Source organism: Sapajus apella, unplaced genomic scaffold (genome assembly GCF_009761245.1).
Source record: "Sapajus apella isolate SASKATOON/1434 unplaced genomic scaffold, GSC_monkey_1.0 scaffold12, whole genome shotgun sequence".
Lineage (NCBI taxonomy): Eukaryota > Metazoa > Chordata > Mammalia > Primates > Cebidae > Sapajus > Sapajus apella.
The window spans coordinates 3216022-3232813 of NW_022436952.1; the positions used below are offsets into that span (position 1 = coordinate 3216022).

Consider the following 16792-nt stretch of genomic DNA (forward strand, 5'->3'; position numbering starts at 1 on the left):
GTGTCAGCCTTCAGTCTAGCCACCATTCTTTTGTTGGTGGTTTCTTTGTATCTGCTTCTAATATTTTATTATCTGGTTTTCTGCCTCAATGTGTGTAGTTGTGATTTATTTTTATTCCTTTTGCCTGGAATTCATTAGGTCTCCTTAATCTGAAAACTTGGGGTTTCTTTTTTTTTAAACAATTCTAGAAAATTCTCCCTTTTTATTTTGTTGAATGTTTTCTTATTCTCTCCTGTCTTCTTCTGGTACTCTGATGGGACATATTTAAACCTTCTAACTCCAGCCTTCATGCTTCTTGACTTCCTCCTTCATCACTTAGCTGCATTCCGGAAAATTTCCTCAAAGCCACATTTTTGTTCAATAATCCTGTGCTTAATCTGTTTTTGGACCCATCCACTGAACTTGTCAATTTAATGGCATTATTTATTTCTTTTGGTTTGTATTTCAGATCTGCTTGGTACTTGCTCCAATTTTCAAGTTTATTTTTTTTCTAAAACAATTTATATTTATATTCTTCATCCAATCATTCTAAAGCCACTTTGAGACAATAAATAAATCCACTCAACTCATCAAAACACAGCTGAGAATGACCAAATAAGTACCAACAGAAAACTAAATATGCCAGATTAACTGTGCAGAATACGATGATGTAAGTTCACTATACATGAACTTCCCTGTACCCATCTCCTTGCTTCAACAAATAACTCACGGCCAAATTTTCTTCATCTGTACTTCTGCCCTCCTTCTCCCTGTCTGAACTAGACACCGCTCCCGAGACTGCAGGTTCTTTGCCTGCCATATGCAACTGCAGTAGCTTATTCATGGTAGAAAAAAGAAAAAGTTGAAAGTCTTCTGAAAACCGTAGTGCTTATAACAGCTTTCCCAACTACTGGCCATACATAGTATTAATCATTAACGCACTCAGTAGAGTGTCTCAGAAGTCAAAATGTACCTCCTACTAGCTGTAAGGAAATTGCGATCTAATAATTATTTATTTACATATGCAGTCACCCAAGAGCCTGAAATATCAGGGCTCTAAATTTATGACTGTGTATTGAACAAGGGTCAAAAGGATCTTTATTCAGTCCTCGAGATATAACTCAGAAAAATGAATTACTGTAAAAAACTCACTTGATTTCCTGTGCTCACATTGTAAGATCGAATAATCTACCAAAGTACAAAATTCAGTGACCTAGAGAAGCTAGCAAATTCTCCTGCCCTTACATAAACAGGTGGGGGGCTTTCCAGTAGAAATTTTTCTACTCCAATAAATTAGTAGATTGGATGACTAAATAATGCATATATATGACTATATAATAACTCTATTGTATCATATTTTAGTTTAAATTTAAAACCTCAAAAACTTATCAAAACTAGCCAAAAATGTGTGGAATAAGACATAGACAAAGTTATTTCTCAAAAAAAAAAAAAATTGCCTGTGCACAGGGGCTCACACCTCTAATCCCAACGTTTTAAGAGGATGGGAGAGGGGATCACTTGAGCCCAGGAGTTTGGGTCCAGCCTGGGCAATATAGTGAGACCCTGTTTCTACCAAAAAGAGAGAGACAGAGAGAGAGAGAGAGAAATTAGCTAGGCATGGTATGCCTGCCTGTAGTCCCAGCTACTCGGGAGGCTGAAGCAGGAGGAACAGTTGAGCCTGGGAAGTCAAGGCTGCAGTGAGCTGTGATTGTATCACTGCACTCCAGCCTTGGTAACACAGTAAGACCCTGCTCAAAATAAAAATAAAAGTGAAAATAATTAAAAATGGGATTATTAACTCTCTGATATAAACATAACTAGGTCCAGCCATAAGGAAGAATTGTGCTAAAAAGACAATAAAAATCATCATGTTTAACAACTACATTTGTGTTCTTTTCTAATTCTAAAGCTAACTATCGGCCAGGTGCGGTGGCTCATGCCTGTAATCCCAGCACTTTGGGAGGCCGAGGCAGTCAGATTGCTTGAGGTCAGGAGTTTGAGATCAGTCTGGCCAACATAGTGAAACCCCGTCTCTACTAAAAAAAAATACAAAAAATTGGGTGTGGTGCACCTGTAATCCCAGCTATTCGGGATGCTGAGGCAGGTGAATTGCTTGAACCGGGGAGGTGGAGGTTGCAGTGAGCCGAGATCGCACCACTGCACTCCAGCCTCCAGCCGGGGCGACAGAGCGAGACTCAATAAAAAAAAAAAAAAAAAAAAAAGATTGATTTAATAATGCTTCTACACATCTTAATCATGTGTTAGCATATGAAACTGTTATCTGAAACCAACTTTCTGTCAAACTTGTGTAATTTAAATAGCATAATTTTCTAAAGAGTTCAAACAACCTCCTCCTACCCCATTACTCAACACCAAAAACAATTCATTTTTTGAACATATGCATAAAGAAGAACATAGTTCATGTGTTTATAAAAAGTTCTTCTTTACTACATATTTTAGCTGTGACATCTATTAACGAAGTAATCTATAACTAATAAGTTAGCAAGGTCGGCTTGCCACCAGTTCGGTCATTGGTGGTGAGCCCTCAGTATTGGCTGATGAATACACGAATGGATAAAAATATAAGAGCTGTCCACACGTATACCATAAAATACATAAAGTAGATTTCGTTTTATCTCAATTTTTATTTCTGTGATATAACTCAGATAAAATCAAACACAATATACTCTTTTGAAGTGTACTGTTTATAAGAGAGACCTTATTTTGGAAGAAAGTTATGTGTAAAAGAAATTTTAAAAGTAAAAAAGCCACTGGTATCTAAAAACTCAAAAACAAATTTCAGTGACTGGCTTTCTGAACGATAGCAACAACAAATAAGTCACTAAAACAAAACAAGTAAATACAAATTTGTTGTGTGTGTTTACCTGCTTTAATCATACACAAATCTCAATTCCATTAAAGCACCAGGATGACAATTAGTTTTTGGTGACTTTTTTCAACCCTTCTAATTAACTTGATTAAGGAAGTGATTTAAGTGCTTCATGAGAGGTGTGAATTCTCAGCCAGGGGGTTTGAATGAAGGGGAGCAAGTGAATCAGGCGTTTGTTGGGTGCTTACAATCAGATTCCCACTGGTGAGATCATGCCCATGTGTCTGGAGGTCCACATGCAAGCAACTGCCTCCAGCCCAACCCTGGAAGCTGGATGTAATCCCAAGGCCCCGCCTGTCCCCCTTCCTGTACATACAGCCACTTGTGCTGTGACTGTGAAGACATGCAAGGAAGATCAGGCTTCCGCTGAAGCTTCTGCAACTGAAATCCACTAGGGATTCTAGAAGGAGCACTTGTAAGTAGCTCCAGGATGGACTGAGTAGAGTCTATCTCATGGTGGGTGTTAAGCTGGCCTTATTCTAAGGAGGAGACCCGTCCTTGTATCATGCCAGATGCAAAGCGCTGTGTGATTTATTCTAAGTGTCTTGGTAACAGGACTTGAAGCCAGGCAGTGACTGGAAACCTGAAATGCATTACTTAGTCATAGAACATTAAAAATAGAAAGAAAATAACCTCCCAAATCATCTAGTCCACTACTCTCCTAAATTCATTTAATTCATATCCCCAAACTACATTGCCAAATGTATAATGGTTTCATTCCTGGTTTAGGTATTCAAGGTTTTGTGTTTGTACAAAGTATTTTAATAGTCTTGTAAAATAAGATGTCCAAACCGGAATAAACTTAAAAGCCAAATACAAGCAAAGCACGAAACATAGGTTCTGAAGAGCACCTCCTCAATACAAATAAACCATTGTCCTTCATCGCCAGTGTGACTTTCGGTTATGTAGGCACATCTGTCTTTTTAGATACCTAAATTATACATGAGGATTGCAAATATTCTTTATGTATAGGTTAGGATAAAGAAAACCTGCCAAGGCAGGTGCACGGGCTAAAAGAATACATCTTCCTGTTTTCCTGCTTCCTTTTGTTACCACTGTTTAATTTTTTGAAAAAAGGAAAAAGAAAAAAAGAGTCTCCCCTGAGAAAAGCCTCCAAGAAATGCCTCTAGTGGCATTTTCTGGAATTGAATTAAACATCTTAACATATTGCTATACAAAGGGTGGAGGTGTGGAAGCAAGGCAAAGTGGACTGTGGTGCCAATCCTAGTGACATGTCAGCAGAGGAGGAGTTTCTTGCCTGTGGACTTCATAAAAGGCTAGCTCAACACCCTCCATGAGACAGACTCTGCCCCAGCCATCCTGAAGCTATGTTCTCCCTCCCGGTAACGCCAAAGGATGTCAGCCGCAGAAGCTTCCACAGAAGCCTGAGCTCCTCCTTGCAGGGCTCTGCAGTCAGCATGCAGCACCTCGGGATGGCACCCAGCGTTTATGGGGGTGCTGGAGGCCGGGGCACCCGCATCTCCACCACCTCCAGAAACACGGTGAGCTATGGGAGCGATCTCATCGGCAGCGGGGACCTGTTTGTTGGCAATGAGAAAATGGCCATGCAGAACCTAAATGACCGTCTAGCGAGCTACCTAGAGAAGGTGCGGGCCCTGGAGGAGTCCAACTCCAAACTTGAAGTGCAGATCAAGCAGTGGTACGAAACCAACGCCCCGAGTGGCGGTCGCGACGACAGTGCATATTACAGACAGATTGAAGAGCTGCGAAATCAGGTGAGAGACGGCACCTGTGTTTCCTAATCTGTGTTCAGTTGCAAGATAAATCAAGAGGCTATCTATGTTAGGTAGGTCCAAATGGACCTTGTAAAGCAAATTAGGCTACAATGTTACATCTATAACAATTCTTTCATCTACCTTTAGTGCTGGAGTACCTAACTGTACAATAGGATGACTTTAAATCATACTATTTTTAATGTTTAATATAACTACATACAAAATATGAACATTTTATCCTCCAGTCTTATCGTCTGTATCCTTGTCACAGCTTACCACATCAGGGCTAAGTGTGTAGTGAATAATCTTTCTGAAAAGAGCTAAAAATTATGTGAGAAATCTCTTAGTTTTTCACTGAGTCCTCATCAAGTTTTGAAACCCCAGCCAATTCAGAGACTTTTCTACTTTTATTTAAGTAAATGTTATAATAAGACTATTAGAATACTGTACTGCAGATTTAAATAACAAAGGGACTCAGGGTAGAAACAGCAGCGAAGGAATATTGTCATACTGATGCCTGGGTTTTTAAATGCCCTGTTTAATAACATGATCATCATCATCCAGCAGTTCAGAAATTACTTCTACAGTAATAAAATGTTCTATTGCCCCAATTCATATTTATTGCAATCATATCACAACCTCATCCTATGTCATCAAAAAAAGGTGGAGCTCTGTATTTTATCACTTGCATGGAATAAAAGCAGACTTTGCTCCTAATTGAAGATTTCAGATATGACACAGAGCACTTGCTTAAAGTTCTTATCTAATCCAAAAAAATGTTAATTTTCATTTCTATGTTAAGATTCCTACTCCTTTACAGCAAAGTCCACTTACTTACCAGCAAGTCTCTTTTTCTTGAATTGTACTAAACATCAGTATAATTTGATTCAGACTCTATGGGGAGTTGTGTTGGAATTTTAGAAACTATGGGCATGTGAAGCAATGGTATTTAAATTGCCCTTACGGAATAAAGTTCATCCTTCTCAGGCTCTCACTGAAAACGTTCGAACCACACCTGTCTCGTGTTTCTGACTCCACTTTGACTCATCTCAAATACACAGGCACAGACCATCCATCCCACTGAGCTGGTCAGTCCCAGTCATAGGAAGGCAGCCCTCTCCAAAACTGGATCCATTGAAAGAGAAAAAGTCATTGTAGCATCTTCTACACCTACATTTTTTATCTATATGCATCCATTATATGACAAGTGTTCTTTCTTTTTTTTTTTTTTTCTGAGACAGAATCTCGCTCTGTTGCCAAGGCTGGAGTGCAGTGGTGCCATCTGTGCTCACCACAATCTCCGCCTCCCGGGTTCCAGCGATCCTCCTGCCTCAGTATCCTGAGTAGCTAGGCCTACAGGCATGCGCCACCACACCCAGCTGATTTTTGTATTCTTAGTAGAGATGGAGTTTCACCATATTGGTCAGGCTGGTCTTGATCTGTTGACCTTGTGATACACCTGCCTCGGCCTCCCAAAGTGCTGGGAACACAGATGTGAGCTACTGTGGCCAGCCTAACAAGTGTTCTTGCTTTTGGCCAATACTGAATGAACACTAACTAGGTGCTGGGTACCATGCTGGGCACTGGAGAATATTATGGTGGACACAACATGATTCATGATTAAACAGGGATGCACAGAGGGAACCCGCATACAGAGGGATAATGAGAGCACAGGCAGATCATCCGTGAAGAGAGCATTTGTGCAGCATTTGAGAGCGTCTGTGAAGGCTCCTTTGAAGCAATGTGGTTTTAACCTGAGATATGAGGGAGGAATGGGAGTTCACCAGGCAAGAGGGCCTAACAGAAATGTTCTAAGCAGAAACATCAAAGGCAAGGCACTCAATAAGGTCTGATGATTCAAGGTGAGTTAAATTCTCCTTCCACAAAATCACAAGAAAGCAGACCAAACCCTGGGGTCTAGAGTTGCATTTTATGATTTTATGATGTTAAATACCCATGTCATGATTTTTCTATCTATTTTCATGTAGAAATACTCAAAATGAACATCATTTTTGACATAATAGTCACTGTAGCTGAGGATAAACTCAATCTTTGTGAACTCCTATTCAGCTGAAAATGTCATTCTTGGCCAGGTGCCGTGGCTCACGCCTGTAATCTCAGCACTTTGGGAGGCCGAGGTGGGAGGATCACCTGAGCTCAGGAGTTTGAGACAAGCCTGTCTTTAGTAGAGACAGCCCCGTCTCTACTAAAAATGCAAAAATTAGCCGGGCGTGGTGGCGGACACCTCTAATCCCAGCTACTAGGGAGGCTGAGGCAGGAGAATCGCTTGAACCCAGGAGCTGGAGGTTGCAGTGAGCCGAGATTGCACCATTGCACTCCAGCCTGGATGACAGAGTGAGACTCCAATTCAAAAAAAAAAAAGAAAATGTCATTCTTTCTCATGTATTTTCCAGATTAAGGATGCTCAACTGATAAACTCTCGGTGTATCCTGCAAATTGATAATGCTAAACTGGCTGCTGAGGACTTCAGACTGAAGTAGGTTCCCTAGTACACGGCAAACATTTATGAACAAGAATTCCTTTAGTAGTCCTTCCATATCATTGTTGGTAAAGGAACCACTGTTCAATATTTCCAGAATCTTGATGCCTAAAGGAGGTTAGAAGCTATGTGTTAGAAGCTAGCCCGGCACTCATGTTTGGACTTCTCTCTCTCTCTTGATCCCCCAGCATGTAACTGAACATCTCCAGTAACTACTATTCTCCTTGGTTATTACTAGTTGCTAAAATGTTTTTTTAGTAATTGGGTATCTGCCTTTTAACCCACTATATCTAATTCTGCCCTTTGGAGTAATAACAAAGCAATTTATAATTCTCCTTCTGCCTAAGTGCCTTTCTATTGTCTAAAGAGAGTCTTTGTCTATGCTTGGTGATTCTCAAAGTAATTCTCCATGTTCATTCAAGTGTCTGCAAGTGTATGACCCACATTCCAGGGGTGACACGATGGTCTGGCCAACCAAAGAACCAGGACCAATCTACGATAATTAGCTGGGTGTGGTGGCACATGTCTGTAATCCCAGCTACTTGGGAGGCTGAGGCAGGAGAATTGCTTGAACCTGGGAGGAAGAGGTTGCAGTGAGCTGAGATGGTGCCATTGCACTCCAGCCTGGGCAACAGAGTGAGACCTTGTCTCAAAAAAAAAAAAAAAAAAAAAAAATTTCACTTTCTTTGTAGTCATCACACCACGTGTGACCAGAGCTGTTCCTTGAAAACAGCTTCCACACTAGGGCCTCTTCATCCTGAATTTATATAATGCATTAACCCAAAAAGCCCTTTGTGGTTAGAAGGTTAGCCTTTTAATGCTTCAGGGGATTAACAAGGAGGAAATAGGAAATCAAATCCAAAGATGAAAGCAGTAAAGGTACATTAGTTCCCATTTTACCTAGCACTCAGTGTCCCATTGCATTGTCATTTTTTAAAGTTGGATATTTTAGGAAATTGGGTAGGGCGTGATGGCTAATGCCTATAATCCCAGCACTTTGAGAGGCTGAGGCGGGTGACTCTCTTGAGTCCTGGAGTTTGAGAACAGTTTGGGCAACGTGATGAAACCCTGTCTCTACACAAAAATACAAAAAAAAAAAAAAAAAATAGCTCAGCATGGTGTCATTTGCCTGTGATCCCAGCTACTTGGGAGGCTGAGGTGAGAGGATTGCTTTAGCCCAGGAGGTCGAGGCTGCAGTGAGCCATGATTGCACCATTGTACTGCAGCCTGGGTGACAGAGTGGGACCCTGCCTCAAATATACATATATTTACACACACACACACACACACACACACAGAGAGAGAGAGAGAGAAAGAGAGAGAGAGAGAATATGTGTTTATGTAAGATTCTAGAGGAGGATGTAGAACTGTTTGAGATAATTCACTTTGGAAGTCTCTGTTTACAAAGTAATAAAAATAAATCGATCATGTACATTATTAAGTAAAACTAACCATTATTTAATATCCATATTAAGAACCCTTTGCCAACACAATAATTAACACAATTTAATTTCTTATAAAATATATTCTAGAATTTAGAAATGTTCAAAATTATTTCAGATTGCCTTTTTACCAGTCACTCCAAATCACAGATTATATTCTTGAGCAAATTGTCTGACTCCTAGGTTCTTATGTACAATTCATGAATGTATAAAGAAGGATGTTATAAAATATTGAAATTAATCTCATAAGCCACATAAAAAATCTATCTCATTATATTAGATTATCTCTCTTATAATGGCTTTAGAAGGATGAGTTATCTCTGTATACTGATTAATTCACAGGTTTGAGACTGAGAGGGGAATACGCCTAACAGTGGAAGCCGATCTCCAAGGCCTGAGTAAGGTCTTTGATGATCTAACCCTGCAAAAAACAGATTTGGAGGTTCAAATTGAAGATCTGAATAGAGACCTAGCTCTCCTCAAAAAAGAGCATCAGGAGGTGAGAAAATATTCGGAAGTCGTATTGGAAACGATGGAATGATTCTATATAATAACAATAATAGGAGGGGAAAGGGAAACAGCAGGAGGGAGAGCTGGTGGTGGTGGTGACAGCGATGTTGACAATGACAATAGTGATATAAGCCCTAACTTCTGTTCATAATGTTGTTATCGGTTAAATGACTTAGAGCAGTACCTGGACAACAATTTATTATTTTCTTTCTTTTTTACTCATTCACAATGAAAGAGGACAGGAGACTTCCTATGTCTTTTCTGCCCAACCTTATCTGAAAATGTGCTTCAGACTAAAATCAACCAGGATTTTCTCTTTCATAGGAAGTTGATAGCCTACACAGGCATCTGGGCAACACCGTCAACGTGGAGGTTGATGCTGCTCCAGGTCGGAACCTTGGTGCCATCATGAATGAAATGAGGCAGAAGTATGAAGACATGGCCCAGAGGAACCTTCAAGAGGCCAAAGAACAGTTTGAGAGACAGGTAACAGTGCAAGAGACAGCTAACAGTAAAGTGTGAGCAAATGTGTAGAAGCTTTCCTCCCGAAAGAGAGAACTCATTTTATTTTTCATTTTTTCATTCTTACTTTCTCTTTCTGTCTTTCCTTTCTTTCTTATTTTCATCCCCCGGTTATTTTTTTTTTCACTCTTGGCACTTTAGACTGCAGTTCTGCAGCAAGAGGTCACAGTGAACACTGAAGAATTAAAAGAAACCGAGGTTCAACTAACAGAGCTGAGACGCACCTTCCAGAGCCTAGAGATAGAACTCCAGTCCTATCTCAGCACGGTAAACATCTAACTTCTCTTTCTCAATCCATTATGTGCTTACCAAGGTTCTCTGTTAGGAACTCTAGAAATGCAAAGATCTATTAGAAATAACCCTTCCCCTTGCAGAGCCAGCAGGGAAACAGGCTGAATAACTGATTATAATTAAAGGACAGGGAGAAATCAAGGAAAGGGCAATGTACTGCGTGAATGCAGAGCAAAGAGTCAATCTGGAAGATTTCACAGGGAAAGTGGCATTTAAACCAGTTCTTCTTTTGTACCTTTTAAGTTCAGGGGTACGTGTGCGGGTTTACTATATAGTTAAGCTTGTGTCATGGGGGTTTGTTGTACAGGTTATTACATCACTCAGGTCTTAAGCCTAATACCCATTGGTTATTTTTCCTGAGCCTCTCCCTCCTCCCATTCTCCACGCTGTTAGGCCCCCGTGTCTGCTATTCCCCTCTATGTGTCCATTTTACCAGATCTTAAAACTTAAGATAAAATTTTAAGCTGGAGAACGGACTACAGACATTCCAGGCCAAGCAAATCAGCCAGCCCATGACAACTTGTTTTGGTAACCAGAATCCCTCAAACCACAGTAGCCTACAGCCACAATACTACATCCATTGTGACATTTCCTCTCCAGGGGTAAGGCTAAAGGGGTAGACCCTACCTAGGACATGCCTGTATCCTGGCAGAAAGAAAAGAGTAATGGTTGGGCCACTTGATAGCTGTTAAATCCTCTCCTTAGAAAAGGCATTTGTCCTTTGAGTGGCCAAGGCAGGAGGATCACTTGAGGTCAGGAGTTTGAGACCAGCCTGGTCAAAATGGTGAAACTCTGTCTTTCCTAAAGACACAAAAATTAGCTGGGCATAGTGGCATGCGTCTGTAGTCCCAGCCACTTGGGAGGGTGAGGCAGGAGAATTGCTTGAACCCAGGAGGTGGAGATTGCAGTGAGCCAAGATCACACCACTGCACTCCAGCCTGGGTGACAGAGCAAGACTCCATCTCAAAAAAAAAAAAAAAAGAAAGAAAAGGCATTTGTCAGTTTCACCTGCATTTTTTTAGCCAAAGTCACATGACCCAGCCAGGTGCCAATGGATTAAAGGAGTCTAATCCTGCAATTGAGAAATGCCACAGATCACATGGCCAAGTCTGATGAAGGAATGAGAGGTAAAACATCTTCACATGGTGGGGAAAGCAAATATTGAGAACAAACTACAATGTCCCGCACTGAGAGAACAGTGGGTGCAAAGCTACAAGCAAAGAAAAACCCCAAGAGCTAATGATCCTAGCTGGCTGGCTGAGGTTGCCTGGTTGGGAAGAGTGGGAGATGGAGCTAGAAATACACACCATGCCCACAGTGACGAGCTGCAGAAACCCTTCTCCAAAGAAATGAAAATTGATCCATCTCTTGAATCAAGTCCTCAGATAAGAAATGCCCTATTTTTCTTGTGCTCATAGAAAGAGTCTTTGGAGCATACCCTAGAGGAGACCAAAGCCCGTTACAGCATCCAGTTAGCCAACCTCCAGTCGCTGTTGAGCTCTCTGGAAGCCCAACTGATGCAGATTCGGAGTGACACAGAACGCCAGAACAACGAATACCATATCCTTCTTGACATAAAGACTCGGCTTGAGCAGGAAATTGCTACCTACCGCCGCCTTCTGGAAGGAGAAGATGTAAAGTAAGGCTCTTAGAATCAAGAAATAGGTGTCAATGTCCGTATGCACGCCTATTTTAATGTCCCTGTCACTCATTACCCAGCATCAATGCAATCCCCCGTACAGAAGCAATTATACTCACACACCTCAACACCAACAACAAAACAACAATATACCAAAAAGTACACGCATGCCCAAACTCTCAAATACAGCCTTGAGATCATGTGGCAGGACTGAGTTAGAAGATAATTCTCCAAATGACACAGGTTATGCTGATACTAATTTTTATCATTAATATATAATTGAAAGCACAATAACTTTTTGGAAATTCAAACCGAGAGCTCATGAATTAGACAATAAGCTGCCGAGGTCTATGGGAGTCACTTTGGGCATCATCAATGTGGCGGCAGCAACTGTCTTCAGGTACCATACCTAAGAATATCAACAAGAGAACACTAAATTTGAACTTCCATTGTATTTTTGTTATTTTAATTAGAGGAATTCCTTAGCATATAATAAACTGGTCAGTTTTAAAGCTATGTATTTTTCAAGTTTAAAACACTCAAGTTTGCAATGACAAGCAATGTAAAAGGTAAATAAATATGAAAGCATTAAAACACATTCACTTGGATTTTACTTTGAAATATGAAAGGAGTGCATTCCATTTTCAGAACAGCAATAACGCTTTTATCTGTTTATTTTTTCTTCTTTCCAATTAAAAAAAAAAACAGAATTACGGAGTATCAGTTAAGCACCCAGGAAGAGAAAGGTAAGTACTAAATTTGCACATTTTCTATGACACTCAGCTGCTTTCTATTGACTACCTGCACTAATAAAAAGTAAAGTAAGGCTGTTTTAGTCTGTTTTCTGATTCTGTAACAGAATACCTGGGACTGGATAATTTACAAACAGTAGAAGGTTACTTGGCTCACAGTTCTGGAGGCCAGAATGCCCAGTATCAAGGTGCCATCATCTGGTGAGGGCCTTCTTGCTGTGCCATCCCATGGCAGAAAGTGGAAGCACAAAAGAGTGTGTATGAGAGCCAGAGAGCAAGAGGAGGCTGGCCTTGCTTTTATAACAAGCCCACTCTCACAATAACTAACCCATTCCCATGGTAACCACATTAATCCATCCACAAGGACAGAGTCTTCATTATCTAATCACCTCTTACTAGGCCCCACCTCCCAACACTGTTACACTGGGGATCAAGTTTTCTACACATGAACCCTAGGGAACACATCCAAACCATAGCAGAGGCCAATTCTCAAGAGAGCAGATATGACACCAGGATTCTAAAATTCTTGTACATGGCATAAAGAAACCCTCCATGTGGGAATTTGGGCACATTCTTCAGAATGGGGTGATTTTCTTGGCCTGTGCTATTGTTATCTTGAGACATCCTGAGGTCCTGAAAAGGAAAAATAAGACAAAATTTGAATTCCTCTTAAATTCAAGATCATTTATTTCTGTTTAGGGGTGGGAAGAGTAGGATATTTTTAAATTTGGGGAGAAGCACATTTTCTACATCTATTTATAAAATGGACTTAAGATTATTTGATAAAGAGGATGGGTTTAACATATTTTTCTAAAAGAAGGAAATAAGTAAAAAGAATAATAATTTAAAGTTGGATATTATAAATCAGCAAAGTTATGTGCCTCAATTAACATTTATTGTTTAATATGAATTCAGATATAAAGAAAACCAGGAAGATTAAGACAGTCGTGCAAGAAGTAGTGGATGGCAAGGTTGTGTCATCTGAAGTCAGAGAAATGGAAGAAAATATCTAAACAGCTACCAAAAGAAGATGCTGCTGAGGTTTTGAAAGAAATTTGGCTATAATCTTACCTTTGCTCCCTGGAAGAAAGCACTATTACTACTTTGCAGTGATTTGAAGGGGTGGGATGGGGGGAAATCCTATTTATCAAACTCTGTAATTGAATATAAATGTTTTACTCAGAGGAGCTGCAAATTGCCTGCAAAAATGAAATCTAATGAGCAGTAGAATATTTAAAACATCTTTACTGCCATCTTTATTATGAACCACATCAATCGCAAGCTACAGACCACCTAATATCAATTTGTAGGTAATGTTCCTGAAAATTGAAGCACATTTCAATTATACTAAACCTCAAAAAATTTAGTATAATTTTGCAAATTATACTAAACTTTGTAAATTGCAAATAAAACTCTTCCTAATTTTTTCCTGTTTCTGAATTTTAAAAACCCCTTTGGGAGTCCCTGGTTTCTTACTGAGCCAATTTCTTGGTTCATCTCACTGAATTTTCAGCACCAGTACAACTCTACAACCTTCGAGCTATATCTGCTTTCCCCATTGTTTCTCCTGCCTTTCAAAACTCAACACAGCTCTTTGAATAATTTGAGAGTCAAATTCAATCACAAATGCTAAGCAGAATAAGAGCGAAGTACACTATACTTGAAATGGAAATAGATTAAAAACATTACTGAAACCCTTCTCAAGGCAAAATGTGTCTCCTTTTGATAATAAACTACATATACTATCAGGTGCTCTGTTTATGTGGTGAACATACATTTTTAATGAAATGTCTCCCATTTTTTTAAATAACAGCTGCATTAAGATACAGTTCACCCACCATGAAATTCACCCTTACAATATGCACAACTCAGTGGTCTTTGGTATGCTTATAATGTTTGCAACCATCACCACTATCTAATTTTGAACATTTCATCACCCCAAAAGGAAATCTTGTAGCTATTAGTAGTTACCCCCATTTCCCTGCCTCCCAGCCCCTAACAACCACTAATCTACTTCCTCTCTCTATGGATTTGCCTACTCTGGACATTTCATATAAATGGAATCACACAGTGTATTCTTTTATACACAAATGTTTATAACAGCACTATTCATAAGAGCCCCAAAGCGAAAACAGGTCAAGTTTTCATCAACTGATAAATGGATAAACAAAATGTAATATATCCACACAATAGAATATTATGTGTCAATGAAAAGGAATGAAGTACTGATACATGCTATAATACAGATGAACCTCAAAAACATGCTAAGTGAAAGAAGCCAAATCCAAAAAAAACACATACTGTATCCCCACCCTTTTCGCATTTTGGTGAGCAATTATTGCATATGGATGTTTGTAGGAAAAATCAATGTGCACTAAATTGTTGTATTCTAGTAAATAGATTGAACTTAAAATTTGATATAGAAGTTATAAATAAGTGGGATTGAGTTTGATTATTATATAGAAAATAATTAGGTGATTCATTTAATTATGATAATATCCACCATTTATTGAGCACTTACTATGAGCCCCTGTGGCAAACATTTCATGCATTTTTTTATTTAATACTCACAAAAATCCTATGAGGTAAAAGCTATTAGCTTGAATCATATGAACCTGCCAATATATGATAATTTCTCTTTTTTTAAGAGTTGGGAATTGAGGATGCAGATGGTACCAGTTTGAATTCCTAAGATTTAATATAATATCTAACACACAGCAGGCACTTGATTCATTATTTTGAATGGAGAAAATAAAGAATTTTTTTTCTTTATTAAAAAATAAGCCGGGCGCGGTGGCTCAAGCCTGTAATCCCAGCACTTTGGGAGGCCGAGGCGAGTGGATCACGAGGTCAAGAGATCGAGACCATCCTGGTCAACATGGTGAAACCCCGTCTCTACCAAAAATACAAAAAATTAGCTGGGCATGGTGGTGCGTGCCTGTAATCCCAGCTACTCAGGAGGCTAAGACCGGAGAATTGCCTGAACCCAGGAGGCGGAGGTTGCGGTGAGCCGAGATCGCGCCATTGCACTCCAGCCTGGGTAACATGAGTGAAACTCCGTCTCAAAAAATAAATAAATAAATAAATAAAAAATAATAAAAGCATTTTTAATATATGATAATTCCTGACTTTCAGAAATAGCAATTTTGCATGCCATTATAGGGCGTATATAATGGTTTGACCTTATTATATTACCCCCATTTTACAGATGAGGATAATTAAGGACTCATATGAAGACATGAGATAAACACTTTCCCAGAGTCACGCGGGTACCAAGCAGTAGAGCGAGACCGAACCTCAGGGCTGTTTTTCTAAAACCGTGACACGCTCTTAAGCAACTAATTATATAACAAAGCAATACATGATTCCCAGTAATGTGAAAATGACAATTTCACATTGCACTTGCCTATCCTAGGTGATTTTGTTGTTTTCTCATTGTCATTTTCATCAGCCAGACACAACAGCCAATTGTGGCAAATGTCCAGCTTTGCTGGCTAACCTCACATATGACTTGATTCAGCACAACTTTCATCAGAAAAAGGTATTTTCCCCTATTTTCATTGCCTTCCTTTCCAAAGTGAAAAGCTTTTTCTTTTTTTTTTTTTTTTTTTTTATACTTTAGGTCCTGGCATACGTGTGCAGATCATGCACTATTGCTGCATAGGTACATACATGGCAAGGTGGCTTGCTGCCTCCATCTCCCCGTCACCTATATCCGGCATTTCTCCCCATGTTCTCCTCCCCAACCTCCCCACCTCCTGCTGCCCCTCCCCTAGCCCCCCAACAGACCCCAGTGTGTGATGTTCCCCTCCCTGTGTCCATGTGTTCTCATTGTTCAACACCTGCCTATGAGTGAGAACATGCAGTGTTCGATTTTCTGTTCTTGTATCAGTTTGCTGAGACTGATGGTTTCCAGATTCATCCATGTACCTATAAAAGACACGAACTCATCGTTTTTTTTGGCTGCATGGTATTCCATGGTGTGTATGTGCCACATTTTCCTTGTCCAGTCATCATCAGTGGGCACTTGGGTTGGTTCCAGGTCTTTGCTATTGTAAACAGTGCCACAATGAACATACATGTGCATATGTCTTTATAATAGAACAATTTATAATCCTCTGGGTATATACCCAGTAATGGGATTACTGGGTCAAATGGAATTTCTATTTCTAGATCCTTCAGGAATCATCAGACACACTCTTAATTTTTTTTCCTTAATTTTCTTCCAAGTCATGCCAGCTAGTAAATTGCATTTAAAGATGTTAAGAATTTTTAAAAGTGAATTATTTTTCACCTACTGAGTCACATTCCAGAATGGTCTGAAACTTTCACATGCAAATACCAGGCTGTGAATCTGATTAATAAGAAATCTATGCAGATGGGTTCGGAACTGATCAGGCCTGACCACTGTCTTATGACAATAACGACACTGTGTTAAAAGAGGTAGTATTGTTATTCTTAATTTAGGATGGTCTTCTTCTAACTACCTGTTAGAAGAGGTAGAATTGTTACTTTAGGTCAGAAAAATGAA

General features: G+C 39.6%; 1 protein-coding gene across 2 annotated transcripts; it reads left to right on the forward strand.

Moving 5' to 3' along the window:
- Positions 1-4086: 4086 nt before the first annotated feature.
- On the forward strand, positions 4087-13961 carry KRT20 (keratin 20). Of its 2 annotated transcripts, none has more exons than XR_004269525.1 (8): positions 4087-4605; positions 7020-7102; positions 8890-9046; positions 9382-9543; positions 9721-9846; positions 11289-11509; positions 12218-12468; positions 12606-12885. XR_004269525.1 is itself a non-coding variant. In XM_032279711.1 (8 exons), the coding sequence occupies exons 1-8, from the start codon at positions 4198-4200 to the stop codon at positions 13272-13274; spliced, it is 1293 nt and encodes a 430-aa protein (XP_032135602.1). In that variant the 5' UTR covers positions 4092-4197; the 3' UTR covers positions 13275-13961. The 2 variants fall into 2 exon arrangements, 1 of the variants encoding a protein (XP_032135602.1); XM_032279711.1 differs by lacking the exon at positions 12606-12885 and adding an exon at positions 13177-13961 and having other exon boundaries at positions 4092-4605; positions 12218-12255.
- The last annotated feature ends 2831 nt before the right edge of the window (positions 13962-16792 follow it).